Source organism: Pseudophryne corroboree, chromosome 2 (genome assembly GCF_028390025.1).
Source record: "Pseudophryne corroboree isolate aPseCor3 chromosome 2, aPseCor3.hap2, whole genome shotgun sequence".
NCBI lineage: Eukaryota > Metazoa > Chordata > Amphibia > Anura > Myobatrachidae > Pseudophryne > Pseudophryne corroboree.
The window spans coordinates 248,543,978-248,563,141 of NC_086445.1; the positions used below are offsets into that span (position 1 = coordinate 248,543,978).

Here is a 19,164-nt window from a genome sequence, read left to right on the forward strand (position 1 = left end):
ATTCCACGGTCTGAAGTGGCTCAAACCAATGTGATTATAGGAAATCCAACACAACGTTGAGATCCCAAGGTGCCACTGGGGGCACAAAAGGGGCTGAATATGCAGCACTCCCTTAACAAACGTCTGAACTTCAGGCAGTGAAGCCAGTTCTTTTTGAAAGAAAATAGACAGGGCCGAAATCTGGACTTTAATGGAACCCAATTTTAGGCCCATAGTCACTCCTGACTGTAGGAAGTGCAGCAAACGACCCAGCTGAAATTCTTCTGTGGGGGCCTTCATAGCCTCACACCAAGCAACATATTTTCGCCATATGCGGTGATAATGCTTTGCTGTCACATCTTTCCTAGCTTTTATCAGCGTAGGAATGACTTCAACCGGAATGCCCTTTTCCATCAGGATCCGGCGTTCAACCGCCATGCCGTCAAACGTAGTCTTGGAACAGACAGGGCCCCTGCTGTAGCAGGTCCTGTCTGAGAGGCAGAGGCCAAAAGTCCTCTGAGATCATTTCTTGCAGTTCCGGGTACCAAGTCCTTCTTGGCCAATCCGGAACGATGAGTATAGTTCTCACTCCTCTCTTTCTTATTATCCTCAGCACCTTTGGTATGAGAGGAAGAGGAGGGAACACATAAACCGACTGGTACACCCACGGTGTCACTAGAGCGTCCACAGCTATCGCCTGAGGGTCCCTTGACCTGGCGCAATATCTTTTTAGCTTTTTGTTTAGGCGGGACGCCATCATGTCCACCTGTGGCCTTTCCCAACGGTTTACAATCAGTTGGAAGACTTCTGGATGAAGTCCCCACTCTCCCGGGTGGAGGTCGTGCCTGCTGAGGAAGTCTGCTTCCCAGTTGTCCACTCCCGGAATGAACACTGCTGACAGTGCTCTCACGTGATTTTCCGCCCATCGGAGAATCCTTGTGGCTTCTGCCATCGCCATCCTGCTTCTTGTGCCGCCCTGTCGATTTACATGGGCGACCGCCGTGATGTTGTCTGACTGAATCAGCACCGGCTGGTTTTGAAGCAGGGGTCTTGTGTAGGGAAGCCTCCTGACTCGACCATTGCCTCGGAGGCTTGCATCCGTGGTCACCAGGACCCAGTCCTGTATGCCGAATCTGCGGCCCTCTAGAAGATGAGCACTCTGCAGCCACCACAGCAGAGACACCCTGGCCCTCGGGGACAGGGTGATCAGCCGATGCATCTGAAGATGCGATCCGGACCACTTGTCTAACAGATCCCACTGAAAGATCCTTGCATGGAACCTGCCGAATGGAATTGCCTCGTAAGAAGCTACCATCTTTCCCAGGACTCGCGTGCAGTGATGCACCGACACCTGTTTTGGTTTCAGGAGGTCTCTGACCAGAGATGACAACTCCTTGGCCTTCTCCTCCGGGAGAAACACCTTCTTCTGTTCTGTGTCCAGAACCATACCCAGGAACAGCAGACGCGTCGTAGGAACCAGCTGCGACTTTGGAACATTCAGAATCCAGCCGTGCTGTTGAAGCACTTCCTGAGATAGTGCTACTCCGACCAACAACTGCTTCCTGGACCTCGCCTTTATAAGGAGATCGTCCAAGTATGGGATAATTATAACTCCCTTCTTTCGAAGGAGTATCATCATTTCGGCCATTACCTTGGTAAATACCCTCGGTGCCGTGGACAGACCAAACGGCAACGTCTGGAATTGGTAATGGCAGTCTTGTACCACAAAACGGAGGTACACCTGGTGAGGAGGGTAAATGGGGACATGCAGGTACGCATCCTTGATGTCCAGTGATACCATGTAATCCCCTTCTTCCAGGCTTGCAATAACCGCCCTGAGCGATTCCATTTTGAACTTGAACCTTCTTATATAAGTGTTCAAGGATTTTAAATTTAGAATGGGTCTTACCGAACCGTCTGGTTTCGGTACCACAAACATTGTGGAATAGTAACCCCGTTCCTGTTGAAGGAGGGGAACTTTTATTATCACCTGCTGGAGGAACAGCTTGTGAATTGCCGCCAGCACTACCTCCCTGTCCGTGAGGAGTAGCTGGCAAGGCTGATTTGAGGTAACGGCGAGGGGGAGACGTCTCGAATTCCAGCTTGTATCCCTGAGATACCACTGGTAGAACCCAGGGATCCACCCGTGAGCGAACCCACCGGTCGCTGAAGTTCCGAAGACGGACCCCCACCGCACCTGGCTCCACCAGTGGAGCCCCAGCGTCATGCGGTGGATTTAGTGGAAACAGGGGAGGATTTCTGTTCTTGGGAACTGGCTGTATGGTGCAGCTTTTTCCCTCTACCCCTGCCTCTGGGCAGAAAGGACGCGCCTTTAACCCGCTTGCCTTTCTGGGGCCGAAAGGACTGTACCTGATAATACGGTGCTTTCTTTGGCTGTGAGGGAACCTGGGGTAAAAATGTCGACTTCCCAGCTGTCGCTGTGGAAACGAGGTCCGAGAGACCATCCCCAAACAATTCCTCACCCTTGTAAGGCAAAACCTCCATGTGCCTTTTAGAATCCGCATCACCTGTCCACTGCCGAGTCCATAATACTCTCCTGGCAGAAATGGACATTGCATTTATTCTAGATGCCAGCCGGCAAATATCCCTCTGTGCATCTCTCATGTATAAGACTACGTCTTTAATGTGCTCTATGGTTAGCAATATAGTGTCCCTGTCAAGGGAATCAATATTATCAGACAGGGAATCAGACCACGCTGCTGCAGCACTGCACATCCATGCTGAAGCAATAGCAGGTCTTAGTATAGTACCTGTGTGTGTATACACAGACTTCAGGATAGCCTCCTGCTTTCTATCCGCAGGCTCCTTTAAGGCGGCCGTATCCTGAGACGGTAGTGCCACCTTTTTTGACAAGCGTGTGAGCGCTTTATCCACTCTCGGGGATGTCTCCCAACGTACCCTGTCCTCTGGCGGGAAAGGGTACGCCATTAGTAACTTTTTAGAAATCACAAATTTTTTTATCAGGGGATGCCCACGCCTCTTCATACACTTCATTTAACTCATCTGAAGGCCGAAAAACCACTGGTTGCTTTTTCTCCCCAAACATAATACCCTTTTTAGTGGTACCTGGGTTAATGTCAGAAATGTGCAACACATTTTTCATTGCCGTAATCATGCAACGGATAGCCTTATGGGCCCTACACACTGGCCGATATTTTGAAAGATATGAACGATCTCGTTCATAAATGAACGAGATCTCGTTCATATCTTTCAGTGTGGAGACTTAAGCGATGAACGATGCGCGTCCCCGCGCTCGTTCATCGCTGGTCTCCTGTCGGCTGTGCATGCAGGCCAATATGGACGATCTCGTCCATATTTGCCTGCACGTCTATGGAGCCGGGTGACGGGGGGAGTGAAGAAGCTTCACTCCCCCCCCCGCCGCCGGGTCGCTCGTCGGCCGTATCGGCCGTCGGGCACCTCGGCCAGTGAGTAGGGCCCATAAGTGGAATGTACATTTGTCTCGTCGTCGTCGACACTGGAGTCAGACTCCGTGTCGACATCTGTGTCTGCCATCTGAGGTAGCGGGCGTTTTTGAGCCCCTGATGGCCTTTGAGACGCCTGGGCAGGCACAGGCTGAGAAGCCGGCTGTCCCACAGCTGTTATGTCATCAAACCTTTTATGTAAGGAGTTGACACTGTCGGTTAATACCTTCCACATATCCATCCACACTGGTGTCGACCCCGCAGGGGGTGACATCACATTTATCGGCACCTGCTCCGCCTCCACATAAGCCTCCTCATCAAACATGTCGACACAGCCGTACCGACACACCGCACACACACAGGGAATGCTCTGACTGAGGACAGGACCCCACAAAGTCCTTTGGGGAGACAGAGAGAGAGTATGCCAGCACACACCACAGCGCTATATAATTAGGGATTTACACTATTACAGAAAGTAATTTTTCCCTATAGCTGCTTAACATGTATAGTTTGCGCCTAAATTTAGTGCCCCCCCTCTCTTTTTAACCCTTTGAGCCTGGAAACTGCAGGGGAGAGCCTGGGGAGCTGTCTTCCAGCGGAACTGTGAAGAGAAAATGGCGCCAGTGTGCTGAGGGAGATAGCCCCGCCCCCTTCTCGGCGGGCTTATCACGCTCTTTTATTAATATTATGGCAGGGGATTTTTACACATATATAGTTTATTAGACTATATTATGTGTTTTTTTGCCATGTTAAGGTACTCTAATTGCAGCCCAGGGCGCCCCCCCCCAGCGCCCTGCACCCATCAGTAACCGGAGTATGTGGTGTGCATGGGGAGCAATGGCGCACAGCTGCAGTGCTGTGCGCTACCTTAATGAAGACCGGAGTCTTCAGCCGCCGATTTTCTCCTCGGAATCTTCCGTCTTCTGGCTCTGCAAGGGGGGCGGCGGCGCGGCTCCGGGACCGGACGACCGAGGCTGGGCCTGTGTTCGATCCCTCTGGAGCTAATGGTGTCCAGTAGCCTAGAAGCCCAAGCTAGCTGCAAGCAGGTAGGTTCGCTTCTCTCCCCTAAGTCCCTCGTAGCAGTGAGTCTGTTGCCAGCAGATCTCACTGAAAATAAAAAACCTAATAAATACTTTCTTTACTAGGAGCTCAGGAGAGCCCCTAGTGTGCAACCAGCTCGAGCCGGGCACAGATTCTAACTGAGGTCTGGAGGAGGGGCATAGAGGGAGGAGCCAGTGCACACCAGATAGTACCTAATCTTTCTTTTAGAGTTCCCAGTCTCCTGCGGAGCCCGTCTATTCCCCATGGTCCTACGGAGTTCCCAGCATCCACTAGGACGTCAGAGAAATAATAATAATAAGACCACTAATTGAGCATAAGAGGTGGATCATATAACTAATAGTGGCCACAGTGGGCTAAAAATTGATATTGTCCTTGTTTTTAATTCTCAAATAGGACAGTCCCATTAGATGTGCTCATGGATAATTCATGATTAGATATCATATGGTGTGATATATATGAAGCCTTTGTTTATATATATCTCGATGAATAAACTTATCCAATTGCTCACATAAACAGATGGTTCTTTATTTATGGGATAACTGTTCAAAAGTCATGGAGGAATTGATATAACACCCGGGACTTTAGTGCATCGCAAGCACCTGTAGAATATAGCCCCCGTTTCAATTACCACGAATGGCGTCCTCCGTCTCCCACTGAAACTGGCTCTCGTGCACACACCTTAACTGATTTGGAGAGAGAGATGTCAGTCCGGCTCCCGGAGCTCTGCGCACTGCAGGCGCTACAAGTTGATTCAGCTCCCGTCTTCAAGCCGCCGCATATAGCGTCCTCCCATCTCCTGCTCGGGGAAGCCTAACGAGGACCTGTTAGCCTGGACCCTCTAGAGGAGCCGCGCTATAGCTACTCACTGTTCTGAAGATCCCATGGCTGAGCCGCTAATCCCTTCCTCCGGGATTGTTGTCTCACAAGTACTGTAGTGTACTTTCTGGTAAAGCCTGTATCCTCCTTTCAGTTAGGTGGGATTAGGCCACAGATCATTTAGAAAAAAAGAAAATAATTCTTTATGGAGCAAGAGCTCCTTTACTTCTGCCTCCTTGCACAATTTTTCAAACTGGAGGGATGGGGGGCGTGAAAGGAGGAGGAGCCAACTGTGAATAATTTTTTTATAACTACATTGTGCTGCCTCCGGTCTGCAATCTTCACACCCCAGCTGTCTAACTCCAGTGCCCCCTAGTGGATGAAAGATAAATTGTGTTTACTCAAAGACTAGCCAATAAATGTCAATAGAGTATAGAACGATAAATGCAGAGCACAGCACATAAAATACACATTCTAAACAGCATTCATTTGTTGAAGTATCTAATGTACTATAGGACATACCCATAAATACTTGCTTCTGTTGGGACAAGCAGAGTATTGTGGTATAAACTGTAATTCTAGCACAATATACACATACAATGTACTTGGAATATAAAGATCAGTTTAATTAACTGGCAGACTATTTTGTTTCCTTTTTTTTTATTCTAAAATAACTAGTTCTTGCTGGAGGGTGTTGTGGTGAGGAAGGCACGTTTTATGTCACGTGGTGGACCTGCCCCGTTATCAGTTCTTCGTGGAATCAAGTGTGGGACCTGATATGGCATGTCACGGGTCTGACCACACCGAGCGATGTATCCGTAGCACTCCTATGTTCTTCAGTCCACTCCTAGTAAATTTCAAATAAATTAATACTCCATATATTCTTTAAATGCCACCTACAGCACCTTCCCTAGCATCACTTTGTGCTCGGGTTCATATTGTAGCATCTATGGAAATAATCAATCTTGAGTTTACAGACAGAAACCACGGCCACCTTTCACAAAATGTGGTCCCTGTGGTATCAGTCTCCATCCTCTCCTCTAGCTGGTCTCTGCTACACTCCTATGACCCTTTCCCTTGGTATTTTGTATTGTCTGTTTTGCCATGTCTTGCCCCATCCCTCCTCTTTTAGCTACATGACCTTGTCCATAGATGTAGTTACTTCCTTGTTTATGCATTTTGACTGGTAATTGCTGGGCCTTACCATGTTTTTGTTGTTTATTTCTGTGATGTTTTATAGTACTGGTCCTAAAATTTCCCATTTCATTGTTTAATGTGTTTTGAAATTGAAAATAAAATAAAAATCATTGTTAAAAAAATAATAATAATAATACACAATGAATCAAACGGCAAGTCACTCACCATGTGCGGGGCTGGGCTGGGTTCCTCCCTGCTGCTGACTGTTCACTGGTGGCTGTGCTGAGGGTGCATTCGGCTGACCAATACCTTCCGAATTCCCTGCTGTGCTCCCAGGCGCAGGTGTGAGAGACACCTGTGGCACTGGAATGGAATGAGCAGTGGGTGGCACAGGTTGACTGCCTGGTGGGGTCTGATGTTGTTGCTGGTGTTGATTCTGAATGTGCTGGAAGTGCTGCTGACGGGCTCTCAGCTCTGCATATTTTAACTGTTCCATGTGGAAGGACTGTCTGTCTGCTAGAAGCTGCTGGCGCTGGTATTCCAACTAGAGAAAGTGACAAAGATTCACACAGGCTGAGTCTTTGCTGTGTGCAGACTTACTGACCACAAGGAGAAGACAGCTTGCACAGGAATCTTTTGGGCAGATGTATTAAGCCTTGAGAAGTGGTAACGAAGTGATAAGTGGAAGGTGATAACGCACCAGCCAAACAGCTCTGCGTTTTTTTCAAACCCGTAATGATTGGCTGGTGCGTTATCACCTTCCACTTATCACTTCTCCAGGCTTAATACATCTGCACCAATGATCCCTGCTGAAATTGTTATGGCATAGAGACAGACTGATAATGCTGCAAGCCCCATATTGAACCTTTTCAGTTTTATATCATATAGGTGTGAATGGGTACTAAACGTAATCATTTCTGGAAGAGGTACAAATTTCAGATGGTTCATAAACATTTTGCCTTTAAAAATGTGCTTCATTTTATATTTAACTAAATGTTGTCCGCAGTATTGCATGTTTTTTCTCTCTCTCTTTCCAAATATCTCTTAAGTGGCACCACCACTTCCTTTCTTCTATTCGGTTATACATTTTTGGTTGTGGATAATGTTCTGTTGTAATTGGCTGATATTCAGGAGTGTCAATGTTTTCCTCATGAGGTGGTATGGAAAATAACAGTGTCTGGAGATTGTATGTTATGCTGGATCACCGGCAGTAACAGCACTCACACAGGTGGGAGGTATCATACCAAGAGACCCTACATGCCAATGTGATTACATCAATTATAGCACGCTTTAGCTTATCTATTATATAACGCCCTATGCTCTCCTGTCTGTGTCATGCACAGAGGGAGCCTGGGCGAGGACACCTTCCTGTGGCTCCCATAGCACCGAACAATCAGCATGAATAGACCAGTCCTAGAGGAGCCCGAGCACAACTCTGCAGGGAACACAGTAAGGTAAGTAATAGTGCAAGGAGAGATAGACTGAGGAGACCTGGCATTGGAGTGAACTGGCACTCACTTGTGAGATGAAAAAAAATAAATGTAGAGCTTTAATTTAACATAGGTATATATAACATCCATGGAAGGATCACGACAGAGTGCGTGGGGGAGGGGAGGGAACAGCAGAGACACTAGCCACAGAGGAAGACGAAGCCATCTTAACACAATGTCTAAACACAATGCCTGAACACTTGGACATAGCAAGCTACAGAGTTTTGCCTCTTACTTCTATAGTATAGATGGGATGGGCCTATTGATATAGTAGTTAAACACAAACCTACCGCTTCCCTTTCTCTGTCCATGATGGTCTCCAGCTCCTCAAAGTGCCTCAGTTTGATTTCTAGCTTCTTCATCTGAGTCTCTACCAGCAGAGCCACCAGGGACTTGATCTTTCGCTCCTCCACAGCTGCCAAATGCTAATTAAAAACACAATTATAGGAGAAGAGGGCAATGCAATAATTATATTGCCACATCATGTAAGTGTCTGTTGCAGACTGTATTCCTCATAGTCTCACAATATGTCCATGCTGGCAGCTCCAGAAACATTGTGAGAGTAATCCATTGGTGAAGTTTAATCATTTATTTGTAAACGCCACGTTTGAGTACTGCCATTATACCAGTTTATTTGGCAATATTCTGAAAATGGTTATCTAAAGCTTTTTATAGATACCATTTGATCTAAAAGCCTTTTTACTAGTAGTAAATGCCATGTTATTAACATGTTAAACATAAAAAAGAATGCCATTCATATGGATACTTTATCACCATGCTATTTATCACTCTCCAAAGCTTGATAAATGGGGGTCTTAGTACAGTATTAGCAAATTAAGACGGAAAATTCAGGTTTTTTTTTAAACCTGTGTAAAAAGGCAAAACTTCTAAGACACACAAGGCATCTTGCGCCGTATAACACAAAAAGGATAGGTGTGTGGGGACACATCTGTAGATTGGTGCACTTCCTCCCTCATTCTTCACCAATTGCATTGTGTGATCCTTCTATCCCAGTAATTATGACTTAAAAACAGTGGTTAGAGTGGGATAAATAGGTCTTGTCAACAATGAGATGTCGACAAGCACTATGTAGAGCCCTGAATGCAAGCATGTGAGGTCAGTAAGTGCCAGCAATAAAAATGTAAACATGGTGCAACTAAGATGATTTAAGATTTATTGACCTAACTTTGCCTGTATTCCTGAGGCCACATAGTGCTGGTCATCCACATAAACTAAATAACGTTGCAGTTTAGAAATGACAAACAATATGCATTGGGAGTCGCCAAGGACAAACAACACTGCAATGTTAAATCTTATAGGCACAACTGCCTTACTCACCTTAGCCTTTACAGCAGCAGCTGCCAATGCAGCAGCAGCAGCTGTAGACAAGTTGCCCTCTCCGATGTCTCTCTCTACCTTGTTCTTCCCATCACTGTCTTCCTTATCTGTCTCTTCGGATCCTTCTTTACCATCTGAAACTTTCTCTCCATCAGCTGCAGATAGCAGAAAGAGAATTCACAACATCCAGACACTTATTGTACATCTTTCAGGAACCGTTTCCTATGCAATAACTTTATCTAACTGAAACATTAACAGAAAAAAGAAATACTCAGTGGCCACTTTCCCCCCCCCACCCAATCACTTTGATCTCTGCAACAAACATTGTGTTGTACTTGTCCAATAACAGGCTGCTTGTACTGTAGCTCGGGTTTGTAAAGGTAAAGCCAAAGAGCATTATGTTTGTGCTCCAGAGGACCCACCTTTATTAAGTGTGTTACTTGTTATTTTCATTTTTTCCCAAAGGGAATCGAATGTCTAGAACCACATGTATAATAGAAGTCTATTGTAGCACAGCAGAAGCATAAGTGGCTTTTAGGTCAAGTAAAAGGTAATGAATTATACAGTTTCATTGTGATCTCTTCAGTAGTGTAAACCCGTGCATAGATAAAATATAGCACATGGAGACAGAAAATGAAACTTGCAGCATTAAACATGTCCAGAAGATGGAGGTTTACCTTCCCACTAGGAAACACCTACCCATATCAACATCACTCTTCTCTGAGTCTTTATCGCTGTCTACATCTTTGTTCTTCTCATCCTCCTTTTTTACAGCATCACTCACGCGTTCCTTCAAGTCATCCTCTGAGCCAGCTTCACAGGGCGAATCCTAGGGGGCAGAGCAAAAATATGTGATTTATAAAACATGGCTTTTAGGTATACAGTATGTATCTCTGTGTGTATTATAATGTATATACAATGATAGCCTCCTGGGACCACTGTAAATCTGCAAAGCTTATTTGGGGATGAAAAGGTCTGCCACCAAACAAACAAATGTACCACCCAAGAAGGACTTAACGTTCTAGTGAGGTGTACCACCTATAGAGAACAAGTACCACCACCAGAATAGTTTCTCTGGACTGGCAGTCTGATCCAACAGGATTCTGTCTGAGAGGAAGCACCACATATGTTCCTGCAGCTCTGATAGAAAGGACAAACAGTACATTCAAGGAATGAAACTTCCGCGTCCTGGACAGAAAGATTACAGAACATATCAAATCCAAGGAGTGAAGGTCCACATCCTTAGAGCTGTGAGGGCAAGAGCACTAGTCTGGCAGCATCAGACACTGACTGATGGGAAAATTAGAAACAATCTTAGGTTGATATGAGTTACTACCTATTCATAAAAAATCCGGTACGAGGACCACTTGAAATGACCTACAAGCTCAGAGATATGTCTAGCTTAAAGTGAAGCTAGAAGAAAAATGTGAAGTCTTGTACTTATATCAAATACTTTCATGTAGTCTATTAAGTGACATTGGAGCACCATTGTGTACAGAGTGCTAGAGTGCAGTCTATAGAGCAGTGATTTTCAACCTTTTTTTACTCGTGGCACACCGAACAATATTTTAAAATTGCCAAGGCACACCACCAGTTCTCCACAGAAAAAAACAAAACACACACATTGGCCCTCACAGTAAAAAAACAATCCACACATACATTGGCCTACACAGAAAAAACAACCACATTGCACCCCACATAAATCCTATTGCTCCCTACATGAATTATTCACATTGTTCCTCCCATAAACCCATATAAATCCTTATTCTCCCCACATAAATCCTATTGTTCCCCACAGGAGAAATAAAATAACAAATATTAGCCCATACCGGTCAGCTGTCCTCCTCCCTGTCCCTCAGTGGCGGGTGTTGTTCATAGTGGAGTTCTGCGAATACTGAGCAGCGGGCGGTCGGGCAGGTGTGGATGTGGGTGGGCAAAGAAAGCAGTGTATGCAGGCAGGAACTGGAAGATGTGTATGCAGGCAGGAACTGGAAGATGTGTATGCAGGCGGGTGGGCTGGCTGGGTGGTGAGACGCGGCGGCCGTGACTTATGATATCACACCGCCGCGTTTTCAAGGCATAGGTCACGGCCGCAGCACGACTTATCCTCTAAGAAGAGCCCGGGCCAACAGTTCACTCTGAAGGTGCAGGAAGCTGCTCTGGCTCCGCGGCACACCTTACAACTGGTCGCGGCACACTAGTGTGCCGCGGCACACTGGTTGAAAAAGCCTGCTATAGAGTTTCAGCACTTTAAATTTATCAGTATAAAGCTCTAGTACCTCCCCTCTATACCGCACTGGCTGCAAGAGAACTTTAGTAGTTTTGTCTAACAAAACTGCTGTTCAGGAGTACAGAACAGGATGGAGAGGAGAAAACCAATCAGGACAATCCTAACAATGATGACAGTAATAAAAACTATGAACAAGGACAGACACAGAAAGAGCAAAGGATTTAAGTACAGCAGCCTTCAATGGACTAAGAGAAATGGATTTACCGCAAGTAAAAAAAAATTTCATCCACTGTAGTACACTAGAACACTATAGAAAGGACCAAAGCTGGCCATAAGATAGGGTGTGCTCACCAGTTGTGGTGTGCAGCATCTTATATCCAATACTTGCATTTTAGTACACATAAATAGTGAATCTGTAAAGATTTGGAAAGGTGTGCACCAGAGACCAGATGGCTTCCAAGCACAAATACTCAGCAGATGCTTTGTGTCACTCTGTCCAGGAGGCTCCCGGTGATCCGATGAATTGCACCCTCGTATTATCAGGAATGGGCAGTCATGATACAAGATTATTCAAAAGTAATCCATCTCGGCAATGGTCTGTTTGGGCTGGGCTCTGCTTTGCAATGTCTGTGTAACAAGACCAACTGGACCAGTCCAGTGCTACCGAAATCACCAGAACACTCTCTTTTTACTTTCTGGGGGACCCAAGGAAGCTTTGTCACTGGAGGAAACTAAAGGATCAGACTGCAGCTCCATGGAACAGATATGGAGTACAGTAACACCTGAAGAATAGGTCATCACGGGGAAGAAGCACTCCAACACGTGGTTCAACCAAAATGTTATCATGTCAAGAAAATGTTGCCCTCACTGTTCCATAAGCTGTTAAAAGAGGTCTCAATGGAAGACCATACCCTAGTATGAAGTGATTGTCTGCTTAAGAAGTGTACTTCACATTTTTGAATCCCTGGGATGAAAAAAACTGCGACGGAACTGGAACTGTCCGTGAGAGATCATCCTCAAAAGAACTGGTCAACCAGAGTCTTGTAAACTGCTTTAGAATGTTTATGAACTTCTGCAAACTACCCTGGACCATCACCAGTCTCAGTAGAAAGAGGATCTTGTACTCCTTTAAGAACACCCTGTGCTTGACAGGTGTTGGAACAGAAAGCCCAGGGAGACAACCTTCAAGGAGGAAGTCAGCCTTGATTTCTCAAAATTGGGAAACCAACTGTGAGCCTCCAAAGACGGAGTTGAATTTGCCTTGATCTCCATGCAAGGGGCAAGTGGACCAGCCTGGATCTAAGAAGAACATCCCTACTGCCTTATCTTTGAGAACACCCCTGGTTCGGTGGCTAGGCAGAAAGGTAGGGCCTGGCAGAAAAGCAAATCTGAAGATCCGCTGGTGTCCCCTCCAAATTAGAGCATATGAAGTACACATTCCATGCATCTGCTTCCAAAGGCTTTAAAGATATGCTTCACCAGCCGTATCCGCTCCAATTTTGGTCTGCTAGAAGACACAACTTCATCCAATAGTTCTGACTACCTCTCCACAACCTTAACAATCCAAGCCAAAGTTAAGCTTGTAGTTCAAACCTCTGGTAAATGCAGGTGAACCTGCAGTGGCCATGCAAGGCCTTGAAACTATGTTGGGGCATCAGGTGCTATCAAAGTGGAGGCCAAAAGGGACAATGTCACATTCCATGACTTCCATGGAGGAAACAGTAGAAGGAGAATCCACACTTGGCTTTCAATGGGGGGGCGACGAAGAGAGTTAATTCCACAATTACTATAGCTGATCCAGGCTCAGCCATCTTGGGGTGTGCATGACCACTGTTCTTCAACATCTAACCAGCCATTCACTGCGCACAAGACAATTTTTGTAGCATTTGGAGCAGGTGAAAATGTTTCCCCCTTTCCCTCCACCATGTTGAATACTGGACATATTTCCCTTCCCAGATGTAGAAAGAATGAGGGAAGAAATGATAAGACAGCAGCAAAATACATACGCCAGAGTCAGGGAATAGACCGTAGAAAACTCAGCACCCCAATATAACTCACCACTTACCCCCTACAGATGACAGGGAGAGAAAGGAGCTGCTGAGTTCTCCCAGAAAATTACTGTCATGTCAGTTCTGGACAGCTTTCCAAGCATACAAATGGGTGGAAGTTCCAAAGGGATGGAACCCCCCCTTAAGGTCCAGCACAGCAGGATGGCAACCACCTCAGTCATTGTCATGCTAATTGCCTAAAGTAGGGATGCCAAGAAAGGCAGCCCCAACTGACACCACCCATCCTGCACTAGGGAATGAAAGTTCCCCTACCCTGGCTGAATTTTGGATTCTAACCCACTTTCTGGTCCATGGCTGAAGATGCAAAGTCCCAGGCATTAGCTATGACGGCAGTGGCTGGGCTCTATATAGAGGCTATCAAACAACGGGAGCAAACTGTCCAGACATTCCTGGCTATGGCTAAGAAATGCTGCTGAAAGTCTGACAAAAGTAAAAAAAATAATAAACCTGCAATAAAAGAAGAAGGCTGCGGTCCAAAGCCATAAAACAAGCACCAGCTCTGGTGGTCTCTGCACAAAAATGGAATTCCCAGGCATTTTAAATGGGGTATATAAAGAGCTTTAGCTTTTTTTTTTTTCTTAAAAATTAAATTGCCCCTACTACCTGCATTGCACGCTATGGCCTGTTCCTTGTAGAAACATTAACATCTGGAAACAGCAGCAGCTGAGGATGATGAAAAGGGGACTACAGAGAAATCAGCACAGGTCTTTTCTCAAAACATGAAACCCCTTAAACAGAAACTTATATGCAACACAACAGACACACTAATTGAGTTAAACTGTTTTCAAGAGTAATGTGCAGGCGGTCAGGACCAGACAGAATGGACTTCTCAGGGTACCATGTACACTTTGTGCAATAATGTAGGAAAACTGGCGCACATCGCAAGAGAATAGTATCCCTGATGACTATCTGCTACACTAGAAGTGAGAAGGATCTCTCCGTGCTATCCCTGCTCTACTGCTACTGTCTGGCAGTGTCATGTGTGCAGAGTCAATGGGTCCTGCACACTTCCAAGCAACAGTCTCCCCCCGATGTTTCCTGGAAAGTCATGCTTCTTCTGGACCTATGTCCGCATGGTGGCTGTCATCCTGAAATTCCTAACGAGGTGGTTAGTTTTCCCATGAAATAGAATTGTTGTGCATTTCATTGCTGAAAGAACAAATTGTATTGGCTTAATGGTGGGCGGGCGGATGCATACAGTACAATATTTTCTTTTTCTGCCCACTCTGGAAGCCAAATTAGTGAATGTTGACTATTTCACCATTAAACTGGGACTTTCCATGCCTACTTAACCCACCTCTGCCATAGAGCCGCACGTTAAGCCACTACCATGTAAGTGAATTGTGTCACATGAATAGAACAAATCCATTTAGGAGGAATAAGATGATTTATGTCTTACCTTGGTAAATCCTTTTCTTTGAGTCCATAGGGGCAGGAGAATCTCAATGCTGGGTATAGGCTGGGCTGGGAACAGGCTGGCACCAAAAGGGTTACTTAAAAGTACCCAGCAGGCCTTGCCTCCCTTGTCCTCTATACCGCGTCCCTGTCCCCGGGCCCGCCAGTTTTAGTAGCAAGCCCAAGGCAGGAGCGGAAGGAGAGGAAGAACACCACAGACACAGAGACACTGCGAAGATGGTTGGCCACACACCGCCCACACAGGAACTCAGATCCGCAGGACAGGTGCGTCATGGAGGGCGTCCTGTGCCCCCTATGGACTCAAAGAAAAGGATTTACCAAGGCAAGACATAAATCCTCTTTTCTTTTTCGTCCACTACGGGGCACAGGAGAATCTCAATGCTGGGACTTCCTAAAGCTGTCCCCCAAAGGGTGGGGACGCTCCTGGACTGTGCTCAGGACCCTTCGCCCAAAGGCAGCGTCACGTGACGCAAAGGTATCGAACGCATAGAACTTAATGAAGGTCTGGGCAGAGGACCACGTAGCAACTTTACAAAGCAGCTCGGCCGAAGCCCCACGAAAGCCCATGGCACCACGATTTCATGATTCAGATGGAATCGAGATACCACTTTAGGAATAAAACCTTGCCGAGTGCGAAGGACTGCCCTGTCTGAGTAAAATACTAGGTAGGGCAAGCACCAGGATAAGGCACTGAGATCAGAAACTCTACGCGCCGAAGAGATAGCCAAAAGGAGCAAAACAAGGTCTTCCACATTATCCAACATAGGTCAGCCGAGTCAATGGGTTCAAAACGAGCCGTACGCAACACCCTGAGGACCAGGGAAAGGTCCCACGGAGCTACTGGAGGTACAAATGGCGGCTGCACATTAAGCACTCCCTGAAGGAAAGTCTTGATGTCTGGAATGCTCACAAGTTGTTTTTGAAAGAACAAAGAGAGCACTGAGACCTGGACCTTCAAGGATGACAACCGGAGTCCCAGATCTAAACCTGACTATGGAAAGGCCGAAAGTCGAGGAAATCTAAAAGACCGCGTGCTGAAGTGATGGTTCGTGTACCAGGAAAAGTATATTTTCCAGATATGGTGTTAGACCCTGGCAGACGATGCTTTCCTGGCATTAAGCATTGTTTTGATGACAGTCCTGGAAAACCCCTTTCGTCTCAGGACGGATGACTCAATAGCCACACCGTCAAAGCGAGGCCTATGGGGGCTGGTTGTACACAGGGTCCCTGTGACAGAAGGTCCGGCTGTACTGGGAGACGCCACGGGTTTTCTATGGACACATTGAGAAGATCCATATACCACGGGCGACGTGACCAATCTGGAACCACCAGGATCATCATGCCTCCCTGTTGCTTGAATTTACGGAGGATGGCGGGATGCCATGAGGTTTATGTCCGGCAGTTCCCTCCGAGAAACCAACTGGTCGAACACCTCCGGGAGAAGTTTCCACTCTCCCGAGTGAACGTCTTGACGACTTAGGAAGTCCGCTTCCCAGTTGAGTACCCCTGGAATGAACAGCGCTGACAGTGCCGGAAGATTTTGTTCAACCCACAGAAAAATCTTGGTTTCGCTCTTGCATGGCCCCTCGAATCCGAGTACCGCCCTGGCGGTTGATGTATGCCACCACCGTCGCGTTGTCCAACTGGACTTTGACTGGCCAGTCGCGGAGGAGTGATTGAGCTGAAAGCAATGTGTTTAGTATTGCTCTTAATTCTAAGACGTTGATGGGGAGCTCGCTTTTCGCGGGTAGTCCAGCGACCTTGGAACGTGAGAGTCTCTGAGACTTCTCCCCAACCTCGAAGACAGGCGTCGGTGGTGATCACGGTCCGGTCTTGAATCCAAAAGGGTCATCCCTTGTTGAGATTTGCTTGTATGAGCCACCACGTCAATGACAGCCGAACCTCCGGGGTGAGGACAATGGTCTGTGAGCAAATGTGGAGAGAACTGTCCCATTTGCGAAGGACTTCTAATTGCAGAGGGCGAGTGTGGAACTGGGCGTACTCCACCATGTCGAACGCCGCCACCATTGAACCCAGAACTCTCATACATGCATGAACCGATATGGTGCACAGATGGAGAAGTGTTCGGATTCTGGTCTGAATGACCTTGATCTTGTCCAGAGGAAGGAACACTCGTTGGACTTTGGAATTTAACAACGCCCCTAAATGAAGGCTTGTCTGCGAGGGCGTCAAAGATGATTTTTTTCCAGTTGATTTTCCAGCCGTGAGATTGTACTCTCCACTGCTGAGTGAACGTGTTCGGAGAGCGTCTCCTGGGACTGTCCCAGAAGCAGGAGGTCATCTAAGTAGGGTAGTATCCGTATTTCGGTGAGTCTGAGATGGGCAGCAATCACTGCCATAACTTTTGTGAAAACTTGTCGAGCCGTGGATAGGCCGAAAGGCAAGGCTCGAAATTGGTAATGACTGTCCTTGATTGCAAACCGGAGATACCGTTGTTGGAATGGTCGAATTGGAATATGTAAATATGCATCCTGGATATCCAGGGATGCCATATAATCCCCACGTTCCAGAGTCAAGATTATAGTTCTGAGAGATTCCATGCGGAATTTTGGGACCCGCAGGAAAACATTCAACTTCTGGAGGTTGAGTATGGCCGATACGAAGCATCCGGCTTATGAACCAAAAACAGCAAAGTGTAAAAACCGTTTCCCCATTGTTCCGTCGTTCCTGGAACGATGACTTTGGCGGCGAGAAGGGAGCCGACTGATTGTTGTAGCGCTGCTGACTCTCCGGGATCCCTCAGGAGCCTCTTCTTGGAGGGCGGCGCCAAAACATCAAGGCATACCCATGAGTGACAATTTCACTGACACAGGCGTCCGTCGTGATGTCCAACCATCGTGGGGCAAAGGAAAAGAGGTCAACCCCCCAACCTGGGATACCCCAGGGGGAGGCCCGCCCCGTCACGCCGCAGGCTTGTCAGCAGGTTTGGTGGTTGGGTGTCTGGTAGCCCAAGGCTGTTTTGTGCAAGATTTGGAACCTTTCGCGGGGCCTGGTAATAAGAGGAGGCCTGGTCTTTAGCCTTCCTTGAAAACGAAATAGGGATTTTTGTTTACTTATCATAAAATCTCTTTCTCCGAGTCCATCTGGGGGACGCTGCGCCGTTACTTGTGGGTTAGAGGTGTGTGGTAGTGGAGTTTGGCACAGAATCTATCAAACAAACTGCCTCCTCCCCCCTCTAACCCCTCCCATCTCCTTCCTGCCCAGCCATCAACTCAGTTAACATTTAGCCAAGCCAAAGAAGATAGACCAGAACAAAAAACAACCAAATAAACCAGACAAACCTACGGGAGGGATCGCAGCGTCCCCCAGATGGACTCAGAGAAAGAGATTTTACGGTAAGTAAGCAAAAATCCCTATTTCTCTGTCATCCATCTGGGGGACGCTGCGCCGTTACTTGTGGGATTTCCCAAAGCAAGCTAATGAGAGGAGGGAGACGTAGACGGCATAGCCGTCTGTAAAATATGACGACCAACAGAGGCAGTCTCTAAACCAAAAGTATGAAAACGGTAAAACTTTGTGAAAGTATGGACTGACGACCAGGTCGCCGCCCTGCACAGCTGCTCAATCGATGCAACACCGCGAACAGCCCAAGAGGCTCCAACAGCTCTAGTCGAATGAGCTCTAATTGAGTCAGGAACCGAAACATTTGAAGACACGTACGCCTGTCTGATGGCCGAAGTTACCCAACGGGCCACGGTGTTCTTGGAAGCCGGCCAACCTCGTTTGGGAGCATCAATCAATACCAACAAGGTATCCGTACGACGGAAAGATTCCGTGCGAGAGAAATAAATACGTAAGGCCCTAACAACATCCAAGAGAGCCAAATGGGAGTTCTCCCCGGAAGAAGACGACGGAACAAATGCTGGAAGGACAATGTCCTGATTTAAATAGAAGGCCGAAACAACCTTCGGAAGGAAAGAAGGCTTAGTCCGCAGAACCACCTGGTTATCATGAAAAACTATCAAGGGTGGCCTGCAAGAAAGAGCCGCCAACTCAGACACTCGTCTAGCTGAGGCAATAGCCAAAAGAAAAACAACTTTTAGTGTTAGATAACGTAGTTCTACAGATTCCAAAGGCTCAAATGGAGATTTTTGAAGGGCCGTAAGGACTAAGTTTAAATCCCAGGGAGGAACCGGAGGAACAAAAGGTGGTTGAATCCAAAG

At 46.9% G+C, this 19,164-nt stretch overlaps 1 protein-coding gene across 7 annotated transcripts in view; it reads right to left on the bottom strand.

Annotated features, from left to right (window-relative positions):
* The window catches only part of SMARCC2 (SWI/SNF related, matrix associated, actin dependent regulator of chromatin subfamily c member 2), a 209,438-nt gene that overhangs the window by 15,198 nt on the left and 175,076 nt on the right, over positions 1-19,164 (bottom strand). For all 7 annotated transcript variants that reach the window (XR_010212139.1, XR_010212175.1, XM_063952633.1 and 4 more), the window contains 4 exons: positions 9,965-10,094; positions 9,266-9,420; positions 8,218-8,352; positions 6,663-6,981 (listed from right to left, as the gene is read on the bottom strand). Coding sequence is in view for 5 of the 7 variants with exons in the window: in XM_063952633.1 (XP_063808703.1) it covers positions 6,663-6,981; positions 8,218-8,352; positions 9,266-9,420; positions 9,965-10,094 (739 nt within the window). In the remaining 2 variants the exon portion in view is untranslated. The remainder of the gene's footprint in view (positions 1-6,662; positions 6,982-8,217; positions 8,353-9,265; positions 9,421-9,964; positions 10,095-19,164) is intronic.